Source organism: Rousettus aegyptiacus, unplaced genomic scaffold, assembly GCF_014176215.1.
Source record: "Rousettus aegyptiacus isolate mRouAeg1 unplaced genomic scaffold, mRouAeg1.p scaffold_m13_p_8, whole genome shotgun sequence".
Classification (NCBI taxonomy): domain Eukaryota; kingdom Metazoa; phylum Chordata; class Mammalia; order Chiroptera; family Pteropodidae; genus Rousettus; species Rousettus aegyptiacus.
Window position 1 is genome coordinate 13,900,562 of NW_023416311.1, and position 17,505 is coordinate 13,918,066.

At 48.1% G+C, this 17,505-nt stretch overlaps 1 protein-coding gene across 2 annotated transcripts in view; it reads left to right on the forward strand.

The window, feature by feature from the left end:
- LOC107521673 (CREB binding protein) overlaps positions 1-17,060 on the forward strand; it is a 120,483-nt gene extending 103,423 nt beyond the window's left edge. For both annotated transcript variants that reach the window (XM_036226118.1, XM_016166579.2), the window contains exons 24-31: positions 3,482-3,632; positions 4,024-4,170; positions 4,839-4,952; positions 6,054-6,219; positions 6,589-6,756; positions 9,805-9,966; positions 10,374-10,655; positions 12,316-17,060. In XM_036226118.1, coding sequence (XP_036082011.1) covers positions 3,482-3,632; positions 4,024-4,170; positions 4,839-4,952; positions 6,054-6,219; positions 6,589-6,756; positions 9,805-9,966; positions 10,374-10,655; positions 12,316-14,457 — 3,332 coding nt within the window. In that variant the 3' untranslated portion in view covers positions 14,458-17,060. The remainder of the gene's footprint in view (positions 1-3,481; positions 3,633-4,023; positions 4,171-4,838; positions 4,953-6,053; positions 6,220-6,588; positions 6,757-9,804; positions 9,967-10,373; positions 10,656-12,315) is intronic.
- The last annotated feature ends 445 nt before the right edge of the window (positions 17,061-17,505 follow it).

Sequence of the window (17,505 nt, forward strand, 5' to 3'; positions counted from 1 at the left end):
TGGTAGTACTGATTTTTTTTCAAAAGTTTACAATATGTAATCTTTACCACTTGACTCTCAAGTACTACGGGCTGTTTTCCACAGCATGGTGTTCTCAGGCTGTCCTTTTGCTAAATTAACAGTAATCTGGAATAGGAAAGCTACCTGCAGTGGTGCCTTAAATAAAGCTCGCCTGCCCTAGTCCTCCCCGCAGCTCTTGCCTTTCACCAGTAGGACAGGTGACCTGCACACTGCTCAAGGTATCTCCAGCAAGAGCCAAGCCATCTCAGAAGTTGGGAGTAGAAGAGAGATGGGATGGAGGGAGAGATCACACATCAGGGGAAGGTGGGGAGGGGAAGCAGGCAAGGAGGAAGCTACTCGGTAGGCTTCCAAGTCAGCGTTAATTCAAGTTCAGACTGTAGTTATCAAAATCCACAGTTATCCTATAACTTAAACTTATTCTTGTAAAATGTTTTGAAATATTGATGAACTGACTATTGTAATATATCTCTCTAGATAAGAGTTTCTTATCTGAGCCACTATTGACATTTGGGGCTAGATGATTCTTTGTCATGGTCGCTCACCTGTGCTTTTTAGGATTTTAGCAGCATCCCTGGCCGCAGCCCACTAAGTATCAGTTAACACTACACCCACCCCCACCCCAAGTGGTGACCATCAGAAATGTCTCCAGACCTTGCTAGATGTGCCCTGGGCGCACAGTTGCCCTCAGGTGAGAACCCTTACTTTAGAGGGTCCGTTCTTAGTGAGATCACTGAAGCAGTCAAAAACTTAGAAACACTTTCCTGGGCCAAAGCTTCAGTGACCAGACCACATTGCCAGCGGAGCTAGGTCTCACTAGAAGAGCAGCTATGACTGGAAGGCACAAGGGTGGAAGTGTGGGGCTAGGGCAAAGAAGAGCCCGAGAGTTGGCCCAGCATGCCCCACCCGACCCCGCTGCAGTGTCCAGAGAATGGTAGAGAAAGATGTGTGGACTTTTGGTGGATGAGCTTTGGGGTTTCAGATATAGAACATTTGCTTACAGAAAAGGACCTTAGAAGTCTAGTGTCACCCCTTATATTGTGGTTTGAACAGTCTTTGTGAGTGTCTGTAGGTCACAAAGGAAAGATTGCCTCATTTGTATTTGCACTGACTATGTGTTGGAAATATCTTCCAGCTGCTAGTCAGTGAATGATATGCAGAACTGACCATCCACCCAAAGCTACTTCCCCACCTTGCACCATATGGATGCACAACTTAGCTTCAGGTGGTTAAAGGAGAAAAGGAAACAACTTCATATGTACTCAGGGTCACAGTAATAGTATTTTTTGGGGGTTATAAGCCTTCTTAAAAAAAGGTGGAACCCAGAGGTCAGAAAGCAAAAGGCTGAACGAATTGATTCCATAAAGGGAAATAAAAGCATCCTCCCTACCTGTCATGCACTGTAGACAAAAATGTACATTGAATGCCTGGGTTGGAATGAACAATTTAAAATGTTTATTTTAGACTCAGCAATTCCATTTTTCATGTATCCTACAAAGATATTTGCTCATAGGCAAAAGGCAATACAGCATGGTAAGGAGTGATTGGAAAGTGGGAATGAGTTGCTAGATAAAAGGATATGGCCACTCTACGGAAAACTGGAAAATAGTGTACAAACGAGGCAGAAATGTGTGCACTGACTGCACAGAGGTCCCAGCCATGACATCCAGGAGAGGGGCCTGTTGTGTAAACACTGCAGGACCTGAACTATATCTCCATGTGTGTGCCACATAGATAAGAATCACCCTTCTTTCCCAGGAGAAACTGCATCCCCAGTATTTGCATCTCTGAGTTTGTGCTGGCTGCTACATGTGATACCTACCCCTGCCCCCTATGAGGAATCAGCTCTGCAGCCCTCTTTACATTCTCTCAGTGCTCAGTTTCGTACTTATAACAGGAATGTCATAAATTGCTTTAAATGTATGGTTTTTAGTGCAGGTAATTCAGCTTATTTGATGAAGAAAGTAAGGACCAAATTTTTGAGGTTTATTCCTTCCATTTGCTATTTGAAGAGCATAGTGTGTGGGGTCATATTTTCATAAGGAAAAGGGGGAATTCCCTCACTACAACAGGGTGGCCCTTCTTAGCTGTGTCCTCCCTTCTAGATTGAAGCCACCTTATAAGGGAACAAAATGTGCTTAGCAGCAGAATGGGGATGGTGCACATGGGAGACTTTTCTTCAAGGGCTTCACAAAGACGAGACAAAATGGCTTGTTGCTTCCTTTGAAGCTACTACTGAGGCACTCAGTATGACTGTCTTATTCATGGGGGCTACCGGATGTAAGGGGCCCAGACCATGAACACACAGCTGTGGTCAGTGTACACTTTTATCAGCAGGTAAAATAGATCACGAATCATCTCCCTCTCATTTTTATAGCTTTTCAAGTTTTTATTTTTCTATGGGGTTTTTATTTCATTGGCATTGTGGTTTTTTCTTCTTAAATCACATTTATTGAGATATAACTTAATGTATCAAAGCTTTACCATTGGTATGTTTATTGCAGAAACATGGAATTTAGAGTTAGCCTAAATTTTCCATATATTTCTTGACTTCGTTAAGGAATCTTTTAATATTTCAAATAGCTTAAAAAAATTTTTCTTATTGTAATAAATATTTTAAAAATTAATAAAGAAGAAAATATCTTTAAAAGCCTACTGTATACAAATAATTACTGTGACTCTTCTGCAGCTTTTGCTTCTAGTCTTTTTTCCCGTGTGCAGGGAGTTTTTCATGCTGTGGCTAATGTTTTACCTCTAGGTAGCTTGCTCTATGACTCCCTGGGAGAGGGGGGTATGGAAGGGAGGAAGAGCTTACCTGGGAATGAAGATGAGGAGGTCTATTGAGACAGTGTCAGTGCTCCTGCCATGGTCTTAATGTTCACAGCTTAGTCAGCAGTGCAGTATTCTGTGTGCTCTGTCTTAACTGCAAAGGGGATCTCTCCTCAGCCAGGCATGAAGGGAAGAGCACATGAGCTCCAGTCTTGCCTTCCAGGGAAAGCCGTGGCAGGCACCCACCCCATTTAGAGTTTTGCTTTCAGGGCACAGCTGTGTGCCCTAAGCCAGATCTCCACCTCACCGGGGTCTGGGTGTGGGGGAGATAGGGCTGGTGGGCACAACATGGTTCCCCTCTTGCCTGCTCCCCCATTTTACCCCATAGCCTGTCTTCTTTGAGACTCAGGTTCACCTTCATGTATGTTTTGCCTCTTATGATTAGAAACAGGTGAAAATATCTGGTCATTTGATGGCAGCCTTCAGGGAGGGTATGAAGTGCCTGAGATTCCGAAATCCCCCCTTTTATAAAATACTGACTTCATCGGACAGACTATTTCCCTTCTGGATTTGGAGAACATGAATCCTCGAATTATCAGACTACACTGAAAGAAAAAGGCAGATTCTGTGGCCTCAGTTGCCTTTTCCACAGCCTTTTTGAATCCCTCTCACCTGCTCATTCTGAATTTTACAGGACTACAGACCACGCGATTGGGAAACCACTTGGAAGACCGAGTCAACAAGTTTTTGAGGCGACAAAATCATCCTGAAGCTGGGGAGGTCTTTGTCCGAGTGGTGGCCAGTTCAGACAAGACTGTGGAGGTCAAGCCTGGGATGAAGTCACGGTTTGTGTGCAGACATTGTGCCATTTTCTAAAATGACACCGTTCCAGTGCTTTCCCCACTTGTTTAAACAGAAACCTTGCTTTCTGGCAAGGCTTTAGAGTTTGCATAATTTAAACACTTTTCAGAGGTTAGTATGTAGCTGGCTAGCACTGCTCTCCATCCCAAATTCATCAGGGCAGATAAAATTCCCAGCTGAATGAAAGTGTCACAAAGAACAAGATCGCAGCTCCAAGCTGCCCAGTCCGGTGGGAAGAACTCTGGGCTGGTAGTTAGAAGAGATGACAGGCCTTTATCACCTCTGCCCTGAGCTGGTTTACAGCAGCAGATCTCATTGTAAAGCTCCTTGTAAACATCGACTCTTACTAACATCAGATTCTGACTTTTATTTCAGGTTTGTGGACTCTGGGGAGATGTCTGAATCTTTCCCTTATCGAACCAAAGCTCTCTTTGCTTTTGAGGAAATTGATGGAGTAGATGTGTGCTTCTTTGGGATGCATGTCCAAGAGTATGGCTCTGATTGCCCCCCTCCAAACACAAGGTAGTTTTCCATCTCTTTTCAGAGGATGTCATTAAGCATGGTGTGTTACAACAGACCTAGGTTCTGTCTGTGTGTCTTAGAGAACCTGTGTGCTTTAGAGCTAGATTTAAGTTAAATTAACCCATGCTTAATTAACCAGACTAGTTAGTTTTAGTTTTCTCTAAGCCAGTGGGAAGTGGAAGGTTTTGATGAATATTTCAAGCATGTTTTGTATTGTGAGTAACCGTGGGTCGTGGTTCTGGCCTTGCTGTTGTTTCTTTCTTACCTGGGGCAGAGAACAGGGTGGGAACCACTCCATGAGCCCAGGCATTCTCTGATGCACCTGGACAAATGAAGTATCCACTGCCAAGAGTTCTTTCATGTTCAGTCTAAAATGTGGGTGAGAGGGAATTGAAAGTGGCTTTTCTTAGTTTGCCCTGATCTTTCTGTGGTTCTCTATGGTAAATGATGCCATTGCTTCTCAGTTTGGCGATGAAATTGGATTCCATTTTATTGATTGGCAGTGGCAGTTGGTGATGGGAGTTTTCTTCTGTCTTGTTTGTGGCCAGAGCAAATGCTATCAAAACAAAATTTGTTGCTGGAGCATTTTTTCTTTGGATGCTGGTGTTTGGTTTCAAGTTAGGGGTATACCCTGAACTCTCAGTTAATTTCTTACTCCCACCCCCCAGGCGTGTGTACATATCTTATCTGGACAGTATTCATTTCTTCCGGCCCCGATGCCTTCGGACAGCTGTTTACCATGAGATCCTTATTGGATATTTAGAATATGTGAAGAAATTGGGGTGAGTTTCATTCAAATTTTCCAGAACTAATAAAAACAAAAACACCATGCTTAATTTTCATTATATATTTATTTTGTGAAATAATAAATGTGTTTGAGTTTTATGTGGTGTTTTTTGTTTTTTTTTTTTTTTTTAGCATCTTTAGATGTATTCAGAAGTCTCCAGAGCTTCCTCTCTAAATGCTCTCGAGACTCCTCAGCACAGTGCATATACTTTCCCTGCCTTTGCATTCTTTTCATTCTTTTTTCATTGTGGTCTCTTTTTAAAAAAATTTATTAAAGCATATTTATATCATAAAATTCACCTATTTCAAGTATACACATCAGTGATTTTTAGTAACTTTACCAAGTGGTGCAACCATCACCATAAATCAGTCTCAGAACATTGTCATCCCCCAATCAAATCCCTGTGCCCATCTGTTGTTAATCCTTGTTCCGCCCCTGCCCCCAGCAACCACTAATCTACTTTCTGTCCCCATAAATTTGCCTTTTCTAGATGCTTCATATAAATGGAATCCTGTAATATGTGGTCTCTAGTGTCTGACTTCTTTATCTCTGTTTTTATGTTCTAGGTCTGTCACATTCCTTTTCAGAATTTGAAAGTTAAAGGTTTTTAAGTGCCTTAAACAGAATGAATGAGATTTATTTAACTTTAACTCTTAGGAGGAAATACTCTACTGCACAGGAAAAAGTAGATAAGAAACTCAGTGCATACCTTGGTAGAAGCCATTTGATCTATTTGATGTCGCCATCTTCCTATGCTCTCTCCTGTGTTCACAGGTTCCCTAGCAGCCTTGGCCCCTGCCCAACATGCAGACCTAAGGAAGTATTTTAGGGTCAGTTTCCAGGCGTGCAGAGATTTGGCCTTACCTACCCACCCACACACCACCCCCCACGTCCCACCCCCAGCACGTGGGTTTGGAACCTCTCTCTGCCTCTTACACATTTCGCCACAAGCATTGTGGTCATTTCATTGTTTTCCTTTTTCCTTATAGTTATTTCTCTTCTTGCTTTGGTCCGTTCCTCAGTTGTTACTCTTTAAAGGAAGGGCCAGTTTTGCTCACCACTTTTATCTAAATTTGTGTGTGTGTGTGTCATGCAGGTATGTGACAGGACACATCTGGGCCTGTCCCCCAAGTGAAGGAGATGACTACATCTTCCATTGCCACCCCCCTGATCAAAAAATCCCGAAACCGAAGCGCCTGCAGGAGTGGTACAAGAAGATGCTGGACAAGGCGTTTGCAGAACGAATCATCCATGACTACAAGGTACCTGGTGCTAAAAAGTAGGGTATAGGCTGGCTTTGTCACTGCTGGTTCATATATTTTTACGTGTCTTCCTCTTGTATTTACATATGTTAGAATTGTCTTCACATGTGAGGATTAGAAAGCAAAAAGAATGTATGAAATAAAAATGTAGAATCATCTTATCTACAGTCTTATCAAGATTTTTAGTTGGCAGTTTGAAAGCAGTGCCACTGCGACGCCTTTGTTTAAATCAGCTTATCTTAGCCATTGTGCACCACGGGAATGCGCAACACTGGATCCTCTCCATCGTCGCAGTCCCGTGCCATTTTCTCTCCAGGTGTGTCACTTTGGCCCCCGCATCTCACCGCTGTGCTTTTGTTCACCTTCCAGGACATTTTCAAACAAGCAACTGAAGACAGGCTTACCAGTGCCAAGGAACTGCCCTATTTTGAGGGTGACTTCTGGCCCAATGTGTTGGAGGAGAGTATTAAGGAGCTAGAACAAGAAGAAGAAGAGAGAAAGAAGGAAGAGAGCACGGCAGCTAGTGAAACCACGGAGGTAAAGCCCGCATGTCCCCACCACCTCACCCTCCTCGGGAGCCCCTTTGCCCCAGCTATGTGTTCTGAAAGCTGAGTTCTGTCAGGTTAAAGAGTAAACATGTGCTCTTGGGTTCACAGGACGTGGTCGTTTTTCTGTGTGGTGGTATTTTCATGCATAACCTTACCTTGTCACCGCCCACCATAGGACTGGGAGCACAGCTCACACTGGGCACTGGGCAAGCTAAAGTGGGCATTGGAGACAGCATCACCTAGTAGGAAGAGGACAGGAGGTGCTTGCTCTAGCATCTCTGAGCAGGACAGACAGGGCTAAGACATAGATGAGAGAGGGAACAGATGGAGACAAGACGGGTGCATCGTGGTCAGGAACCAATTAATTGATTTAAAAGAGTACTTGAGGAAGAGGCCCTTAGTTGCCAGGCCTTATTCATTTGCTTTGTTACAAACAACACACACACGCACAGCTCTTTTTTGGTGTCTGCACTCGTATATTCCAGTTCCTGCTGTGTGCGGCATGGGTCTGAGCAGTGCAGTGAGAACTAAGGAAAACTCCATCCCTATCCTCCATGGGTACACTAGTAGGAGACACAAGAAAAATAAACACATGCCCAGCACACTCTGAAATAGTGGTGGAAGCTGTGGAGAAAAGCAGGGAAGAGGAGGAATGGAGGCACCTCCATGGGTCCTGGCATGGTGACTGGGGCGGTAGCATCTGAGCAAAGACTTACCTCGTAAAAAGGAGCCCAGAGGATTGAGGAGGAGCTCCCACCAGGAGCAAAAACATAAGCATCCAAGTTGTGAGCAAGTGTGCCGTGCTTCGTGGTGTCCAAGACTGGTGGTGGTTCCAGTTCGTCTCATAGCTGTAGAGTTCATAAGAAGCATACAGTGTTTTGAGTGTAGTACCCCTTCCCCCTACCCTGCCCACAGGACTTGGGGTGGATCTTTGCAGCATGTGAGGAGAATCCTGGGGCCAGGCTGCCTGTTATATCTTTGCCACCTCTGCCTAAAGAGGAAGAGGGAGCGCGTATTTGCGGGAAAAGTCAAGAATTGGCTGTGGACTTGTTAATACTGAGATACCAGCTTGGGGCCCTCATGGTTGTGCTTGAGGGGCTTTGCAAGGATGGTATTCAAGCCAGGGACCCCAGCCGCCCTGCCTTGCTGAGAGGCTGCTACTTTCCAGGCAGGGCGCACTTCACTTTGAAGGGTAGACTAGATTTTAATGGAAACTCAAGGTTCCAATGGGGAAGAGACCAAAGCTAACCTGTGAACCTGAGGTCCCTCTGTGTGTCCACTACTGCCACACATGTCTTGATAGGAAGTGGCCTGAGTTGGAATGTTCATCCGGGTGGTAGAAGACGGTGGGAGGGTTGTGGCAGGGGGGGGAGACTCTGTTGTGCCCTCACAGCAGAGCTCCCAGGACACATGACTCTGTACGGGACTCAGACCCCAGCCCTGGGTCTCATCCAAAATAGACATGTTTGCCTCTAGCCTGGCAGCAGTGGGGCTCTCTGAGATAGAAATAGATGAAGGCTGATGCTTGAACGGGCTGTTGCTGGCTGTGGACTTGAATGGGGTAGAGAGGGTAGGGCGTGAAGGTGGAAGACAGGCACAGTTCTGTGAATCCGGTTCACAGGCAACGGACATTGGCTTAGTTATAGATGGCACTTTGTTTGGAATACTGCTTTGCTGTTAAAAGTAGCCTTCAGTGGCAGGAAATGGGAAGATAGGGAAAATGCTTGCCATAGTGGGGAAGAAACAGGATATAACCCCAGTGCAAGTAAGTATATAACCTCAACTTTGTGAAGAAAAATCACACAAAGTAATGTGCAAAGGTGCTATTGCTCTGGTGGCAAAAAATTATTTGTATTTATTTTTTAGCCATATTTCCTGAAGTGTACCATGAATCTTTTTTTTAAAAAAATTTATGTTTAGGCTTTATGTTTGAGAATAAAGGCTTAGTGAAAAGTTGAGCAGATAGTACATATATTCTAGTACTAGCTTCTCCTGCTGATATCTGCATTGGTGTGTTACATTTGTTCCAGTTGATGAATGAACAGATACAGATAAATCATTGTTAACCAGAGTCTGAAGTTCATTCAGTGTCCTTAGTTTTTTTAATTGTCAGGACTCCTTGGGCTCCTCCTTGCTCTTTCTCAGACGTGTGTCAGTGGTGGTGGTGGTGGTGGTGGTGGTGGCGGCAGTGGTAGAGTACGACTGAGCTGCTAGAACAACACTCCTTTCAGCACCCAGAGTGTGCATGTGTGTGTGTGTGTGTCTGTCTGTCTCCCTGTCTCCCTTTCTCCTTCTCCCTCCCCTCTCCTTCCCTCTCTTTGGAGCAGACTGGTGAGCATTCCTGCCTTGAAGCCTAAATGACTAAGAGCCTGAGTTCTTCCCAGAGTATGAACATTTTACTAAGGAGCAGACTTAAGCCAATTGAAATACTAGTGGTGGGTTTCTGGCCTGGGTGAGCCTAGGAATGAGAGCAAGGTCAGGGATACGTCCTGCCCTCAGATGGCCTGGAGTGACCACTGTTGAGTCCTTGTTCTTGTCCGTGCAGTGGCTTCTACATAGGGACCTTTTCCATGTCCCTCACCCATGATAGGTATTTGGAACCTTTCACAAGGCAATGAATAAACCACTGAGCGTGCAGGCTATGGCGTGGAGCTGTAGATATCCAGTGAGATGATATGGAACAATAAAAAATTGCTTTAGTTCCCTCAATTGTTAGGTTCTGAATTAGCATCCCACATGTGTTTTTCCATAAAGAAGGAATGTGATCTGAGGTCTGCGTGGCACAGACCATGCTTGCTGTGTGTTCGTGTCACTACTGTGCCCATCAGGGCCCAGCCAAGTACAGGCCCTGCTTCAGTTCTCATCACCTTTCTCCCACAGTCTCCTCTGAAGACAGCAGTGTGTTTACAGCCCACACATATAGCCCAGCTATAAGCTGGGCTTCTAGGAGCCCCTAGGGTCTGGGAGCTAGGAGTCCTGGCTTGATACTGGGCTGGAAGAGACTGAATTTGTCTGACAACTTTATGTGTTGTTGTAGGGCAGCCAGGGTGACAGCAAGAATGCCAAGAAAAAGAACAACAAGAAAACCAACAAGAATAAAAGCAGCATCAGCCGAGCCAACAAGAAGAAGCCCAGCATGCCCAACGTGTCCAACGACTTGTCTCAGAAGCTCTACGCCACCATGGAGAAGCACAAAGAGGTGAGATGTGGGGCAGGCTGCACTGCTGGGCCCAGCGTTTGTGCCCTTCTGGGCCAAGATAAAGTAGTGGGGGTTGCTGAGAATCCACAGTCCTTCCCCTGGCCAAGAGGAGGCAGAAAGCGTGGGTGGCAACTCTTCGGTGCTCACCACTGGCTATGTGGGAGGACCAGCCTCTAGAAGGCTGAGCTGGCTGTTTGGGTAATGCCACGTGACACATCACCAACTCACTTCAACCCCTGGGAGCTGGTCTTTTGACTCACACCTGGGACAGCGGGTGTCGGGTCAGGCTGAGCACCATCTCATTACTGCAAAGCCAGGGTAGCCCTGGGCCAGCCAGGGCCAGCCCTCCTCAGCACTACTCCCCTATTCTCCATGGGCTGACGTCACTCCTGCTGTTCTTTCTGCAGGTCTTCTTTGTGATCCACCTCCATGCAGGGCCTGTCATCAATACACTGCCCCCCATTGTTGACCCCGACCCCTTGCTCAGCTGTGACCTCATGGATGGGCGTGATGCCTTCCTCACCCTCGCCAGGGACAAGCACTGGGAGTTCTCCTCCCTGAGGCGGTCCAAGTGGTCCACACTGTGCATGCTGGTGGAGCTGCACACCCAGGGCCAAGACCGCTTCGTCTACACTTGCAATGAGTGCAAGCATCACGTGGAGACCCGCTGGCACTGCACCGTGTGTGAGGTAGGCCCGTACCTCCCTCCTCGTGTCTGTGCTCTGACAGAACTTCCAGCAGAGATTAGGGTCCAGCACAAGTCTAGGGTCCCCTTGGCTGCTCTTCGGCCTTCTCTGGTCTGTGCATTTGCATTTGAAGTTGAACTATTAGACAGTTGGCATTTCCCAGGGAGGAAAAAAACCACTGGTTCTCTCAGGGCATTGTTGGTTGTGAGATTACTATTGTTGAATTCATAAAGGATCCAGCTCAACATTGGTTGGATTTCTGCTGTGTGCCCGCACTAGGCTTAACACCAGACCTCAATGGTAGGAAGCAGCCAGTCTTCCTTCGTGGAGCATGGCCTGGTCCTGACCAAATTGAACATGACGGTGGGGCCATCGATGTGTGTTCAGAACAAACTTAGACAGGCTAGTCTTCCAGGCGTCAGTAAGCACTGACTTGTCTAGGACGAGGAGATGGTCACAAGGCACTTGTTATTTTGTTCCCTATGTTTCTTTAACCCCAGCTCTGTGTCAGGCACATCCACAGGCCTTGTGGTGCCAGGGCAGGAATGTAGAGAGAGCAGAAGAGGCACTGGCAGTGTTTTGGTCCTGCCAAAACTTTGGTTTTCCTTCGCTGTTGTCTGCCAGGGCCCCTGTGGTCAGGGGTCTGGAAATCTTCCTCCCTTGTCTTGGTTGGGACCCTGTGGCAATACCACTCTCTGGCTCCCTTCTGCAGAGGTCTTGGCTTCTATGTGAAGGAGCGGGGTCTGTCCTTTTCACAGATGGGTCCCTTTCATGGGGTAAATCAGGCTGTTGTGGGTCCTCCACCTCCCCCCTGCAGATGGTCACAAACTCCCACACAGTCCTCGCCTTGTCCACCAAGTGTCAGCGTCCGGGACGGGGCTCTGTGATCTCTGGGGAGCAGAGCAGGGCCTTTATTTTTTGCTTTCTCTAGCTTCCTTTTGTCTTCCCCTTCATTTGCTACTGCTGGGATTTTCATGTTCTTTCTATGAAAATGTTATCAGTTCTTGTCATAGGGCTCTGTTCTCTGTTCTACCACTTCATTATCTCAGTCTCTAGGTGCAGGTGGCTTTTAGAAACCTGGGGAGGGGAATTTTGTCACTGTGGTTTAGGCACAGGGCCTTCCTCCTGGTGAATGCCTCTCAGCCCCAGTGCCTGGCTGAGCTACCCTGCTGGGCTGCCCTGCAGAGCTCTGGGGATGCTTTGAAGACACCCAGTAGCAAAGTGGAGGCCAGTCTCTAGGAACTAGGTCTGTGGTACTTCAGACGTTTACGTGGTACTTGAGGGGAAATGGGCAAAGCCTCAGTCATGCCTTCACTGTCAGGTGTTCCAGACCTGGAGTGGGGGCAGGATAGCTAGATGCCATGTCTGAGCACCCAGAGGAAGGAAGGAAAGGAAGCCAGTGTCCTGCCAACACACCCAAGAGCCTTGCATGAATGTAAAGTCACACACTGTGTGCATATGTGAACCTATGTGCCCGCTCATTGAGAGGGGCGAGTGGTGCCCCTTGAAGAGGGTGGGGTAAGAGCGAGTAGATGGATCCCTTGGTCTCTGGATCCTTCTGCGCTGTAGGGGAGGTCCCAAGAGTGAAGGTTCCGGAGGGCAACTGGGGTGGCTGGTTCTACTGGGCCAAGTGCTAACACTGGTCTTTCCCCTTTGTCTGCAGGACTACGACCTTTGCATCAACTGCTACAACACGAAGAGCCACACACACAAGATGGTGAAGTGGGGGCTGGGCCTAGACGACGAGGGCGGCAGCCAGGGTGAGCCACAGTCCAAGAGCCCCCAGGAGTCGCGGCGCCTGAGCATCCAGCGCTGCATCCAGTCCCTAGTGCACGCCTGCCAGTGCCGCAACGCCAACTGCTCGCTGCCGTCCTGCCAGAAGATGAAGCGGGTTGTGCAACACACCAAGGGCTGTAAGCGCAAGACCAACGGAGGCTGCCCGGTGTGCAAGCAGCTCATCGCCCTTTGCTGCTATCATGCCAAACACTGCCAAGAAAATAAATGCCCTGTGCCCTTCTGCCTCAACATCAAACACAAGCTCCGCCAGCAACAGATCCAGCACCGCCTGCAGCAAGCGCAGCTCATGCGCCGGCGGATGGCCACCATGAACACCCGCAACGTGCCTCAGCAGAGTCTGCCTTCCCCTACCTCAGCACCACCCGGGACCCCCACCCAGCAGCCCAGCACACCCCAGACACCACAGCCCCCCACTCAGCCCCAACCCTCACCTGTGAGCATGTCACCAGCCGGCTTCCCTAGTGTGGCCCGGACTCAGCCCCCCACCACGGTGTCCACTGGGAAGCCCACCAACCAGGTGCCGGCCCCACCGCCCCCTGCCCAGCCCCCACCCGCAGCAGTGGAGGCGGCCCGGCAGATCGAGCGTGAGGCCCAGCAGCAGCAGCACCTGTACCGGGTGAACATTAACAATGGCATGCCCCCAGGGCGCACGGGCATGGTGACCCCGGTGAGCCAGATGGCCCCTGTGGGCCTGAATGTGCCCCGACCCAACCAAGTCAGTGGGCCTGTCATGCCCAACTTGCCCCCTGGGCAGTGGCAGCAGGCGCCCATCCCCCAGCAGCAGCCGATGCCGGGCATGCCCAGACCGGTGATGTCCATGCAGGCCCAGCCAACTGTGGCTGGGCCACGGATGCCCAATGTGCAGCCACCCCGGAGCATCTCACCCGGTGCCCTGCAGGACCTGTTGCGGACCCTGAAGTCTCCCAGCTCCCCGCAGCAGCAGCAGCAGGTGCTCAACATCCTCAAGTCAAACCCTCAGCTGATGGCAGCTTTCATTAAACAGCGCACAGCCAAGTACGTGGCTAGTCAGCCCGGCCTGCAGCCCCAGCCCAGCCTCCAGGCCCAGCCTGGCCTGCAGCCCCAGCCCGGTCTGCACCAGCAGCCTGGCCTGCAGAACCTGAATGCCATGCAAGGTGGCGGTCCACGGCCTGGCGTGCCTCCACAGCAGCAGCCAATGGGAGGCCTGAACCCCCAGGGCCAGGCCTTGAACATCATGAACCCAGGGCACAACCCTAGCATGGCGAGTATGAACCCACAGTACAGAGAAATGCTGCGGAGGCAGCTGCTGCAGCAGCAACAGCAGCAGCAGCAGCAGCAGCAGCAACAGCAGGGCAGCGCGGGCATGGCCGCGGGCATGGCAGGGCATGGCCAGTTCCAGCAGCCTCAAGGACCCGGAGGCTACCCCCCGGCCATGCAGCAGCAGCGGATGCAGCAGCACCTCCCAATGCAGGGCAGCTCCATGGGCCAGATGGCAGCTCAGATGGGACAGCTTAGCCAGATGGGGCAGCCCGGGCTGGGCGCAGACAGCACCCCCAACATCCAGCAGGCCCTGCAGCAGCGGATTTTGCAGCAGCAGCAGATGAAGCAGCAGATTGGGTCCCCCGGCCAGCCGAACCCCATGAGCCCCCAGCAGCACATGCTCTCAGGACAGCCACAGGCCTCGCACCTTCCTGGCCAGCAGATGGCCACGTCCCTTAGTAGCCAGGTGCGGTCTCCGGCCCCTGTACAGTCTCCGCGGCCCCAGTCCCAGCCTCCACATTCCAGCCCATCGCCACGGATACAGCCCCAGCCTTCACCACACCACGTCTCACCCCAGACTGGTTCCCCCCACCCAGGACTCGCAGTCACCATGGCCAGCTCTATAGATCAGGGACACTTGGGTAACCCCGAACAGAGTGCAATGCTCCCACAGCTGAACACCCCCAACAGGAGTGCATTGTCCAATGAGCTGTCCTTGGTCGGCGACACCACAGGAGACACCCTAGAAAAGTTTGTGGAGGGTTTGTAGCATTGTGAGAGCATCGCTTCCCCCCCCCCCTTTCATGTTCTTGGACCTTTTGTACTGAAATCCAGGCATCTAGGCTCTTTTTATTCCTAGATGGAACTGCAACTTCCAAGCCGTGGAAGGGTAGATTGCTGTTTAAAGAAACAATACAAAGAATATATTTTTTTGTTAAAACCAGTTGATTTAAATATCTGGTCTCTCTCTCTCTCTCTCTCTCTTTTTGTTTTGTTTTTTGTTTTTTTTTTTTGTTTGTTTTGGGGGGAGGGGGGTTTGTTTGGATTCTTTTTGTCGTCATTGCTGGTGACTCATGCCTTTTTTTAATGGGAAAAACAAGTTCATTATATTCATATTTTTTATTTGTATTTTCAAGACTTTAAACATTTATGTTTAAAAGTGAGAAGAAAAATAATATTCAGAAACTGATTCCTGAAATAATGCAAGCTTATAATGTATCCCGACAACTTTCTGACGTTGGCGGGAAGATTTTTTCTATTGTGAACTCTGTGGGCGTTCTCCAAGTATTACCCCTGGACGATAGGAATTGGCTCCTGCGTGCACACAAGTACACACCCACACACATCTATCTATACATACTGGCTCAAGCCAAACTCTTGTCTTGCAGATGTAGAAATTGTTGCTTTGTTTCTCTGATAAAACTGGTTTTAGACAAAAAATAGGGATGATCACTCTCTTAGACCATGCTAATGTTAATAGAGAAGAGCATTCTTTTCTTTCTTCTATGTGAAACTTGAAATGAGGAAAAGCAATTCTAGTGTAAATCATGCAAGCGCTATAATTACTATAAATAAGAAAATTCAAGAAGATTCAATCACTGTATAGAATGGTAAAGTACCAACTCATTTCTTATATCATATTGTTAAATAAACTGTGTGCAACAGACAAAAAGGGTGGTCCTTCTTGAATTCATGTACATGGTATTAACACTTAGTGTTCGGGGTTTTTTGTTATGAAAATGCTGTTTTCAACATTGTATTTGGACTATGCATGTGTTTTTTTCCCCATTGTATATAAAGTACCGCTTAAAATTGATATAAATTACTGAAGTTTTTAACATGTATTCTGTTCTTTAAGATCCCTGTAAGAATGTTTAAGGTTTTTATTTATTTATATATATTTTTGGAGTCTGTTCTTTGTAAGACATGATTCTGGTTGTTTGCTCGTAGAGGAGAGGCGGGGGCTGACATCCTGGTGGCCATATGGGTGTCAGCCAGGCTCAGCCAAGGCCTAGAAGGTTCTCTTTCCAGTGGTGGCTGTATACATTCGACGGGTGGGGGGATTTCACCCACAGAATTAGGGACATGAATGGGTCAGAAATAGCACTTTGCCTCCCATCCACCTCCCCCGTCTTAGCCACCCTGCCCCAAAAAACCAGACTAGAGAAGGTTCCCACAATTGTTTTCAGCCCCGCCCCCATCCCAACCCCCCTTTCTATATAAAGATCTCAGAATTAACACAAAGGGTGCTTCAGGGACTGGAGGTGGTTCATGGCCTCCCCGCAGAAGTGTAGGTTCGGTAGGGGAGGATGCTACCATACAGCATATCCCACCGTGGCCTCTGACACTAGGCTGGACAGACAGAGCTCTGGCCCTTTGCTCTCCATCTTCTAGAAACAGCAGTGTGCTGCCATGGAGGCTGCTAAGGGAAGATGCCTGGAGCTCTGGCCACCAGCTCTGCTGTGCTTACAGACCGGCCTCCAACTTCCAGGGATACTCGCCTCCTCTTTGGGTCCTATTTTAAGGAGCCCTTACTGAGGGTTAGAGTGCTGTAAAAAATCACATCTAAGAGAAGGACCACCCCTAGGAGAGCTAGTCTTCTAAAATGTTCCTTTTACAGGGCACCGGTTAGCTGAGTCCTTTCTCTCTTATCTCATCCCCCAACCAGAGGGTTGTCTAGGTGAGGGGTTGTAGTGTTAAATTTAGAAAGCAGGATCCAAGTAGCTTCTCTTTTGACCCTGTATTCACAGAAATATTTTCAAAATACTTGATTAGGGAATCTAAATTTGAAATTTTCTAAGAAATTAATTGTAGCACAGAACTTAGAATCTTGGGTTTTAGTGTAGATTAATTGAACCAGGTAAGGATAAGAGCACCATCAACCAACTCCCATCTCCGCTTCTCCCAAAAGGGAAAGCTAGGTCACGGCCCTCCAATGACCATCTGGCCATCCCTCTTCTACTGCTTGCACCCATGACCCTCTCTCTCCCCTGATGGGAATCCCTGAACCCGTGATCAGAAGGGGTGAGCCATCTGAGACCCGGAGAAGCAGCTCCAGGCCTGTACTTTGGATGTGCAGCCCTTTAACACCCTCAGTGGAGGGCATCTTTTTTAGGTCATCCCAGAATCCAGAATGTACTGACCTCATCTTGGAGTCACCTGCAATCCAGATGCTAAAGGATGCAGCCAAGGGTGTAGTCTGTGGATGCCCATCCTGCACTTGTCATAAGGAAACTTCTGTAAGAGCTGGAAAGTCCCAATCCTGTGTCTCATGCTGTATACTTAGGATGAGAAGAAAAAAGTCCTATATTTGTGATCAAAAAGAGGAAACTTGAAATGTGCTGGTGTTTATAATAAAAGCTGGTAAAACTGCTTGGATTCAAAGATGGTTCCAGTTGGCTAATGACCCTTAGAATTAGCTTAGCAGTCAGCCTAAGACTGAAAGAACTCAGTTCAGTTTGTCTAGTGCATGTATTTATGTTTTTTTGAGGATATAGCATGTTAAAAACTAATAGAATGCAACTTCTGGAAAACCAGAGGTGGAGAGGCCCCTGCTTCTAAGATCTCAGGTCGAAGACAACTTTCTCTTTGATTGCTGTAAAATAGTACCAAAATTTTTAAGCCAAAAAGGGCTTGTAGGATTGTACGAGAAAGTAGGCCTACTTCTTTGATGAAGGAGATGAGTGCTGGGTGGTAGCTAGTACACCATAGCTAGTACACCACCAGGAAGTTCTTCACCCAAGGTCAGTGCTGGGAGGTAGACACTGCAGCTATTCCTTAGCAAGTGGATGCGCAGCAGCACGTAGGAATGGGGACG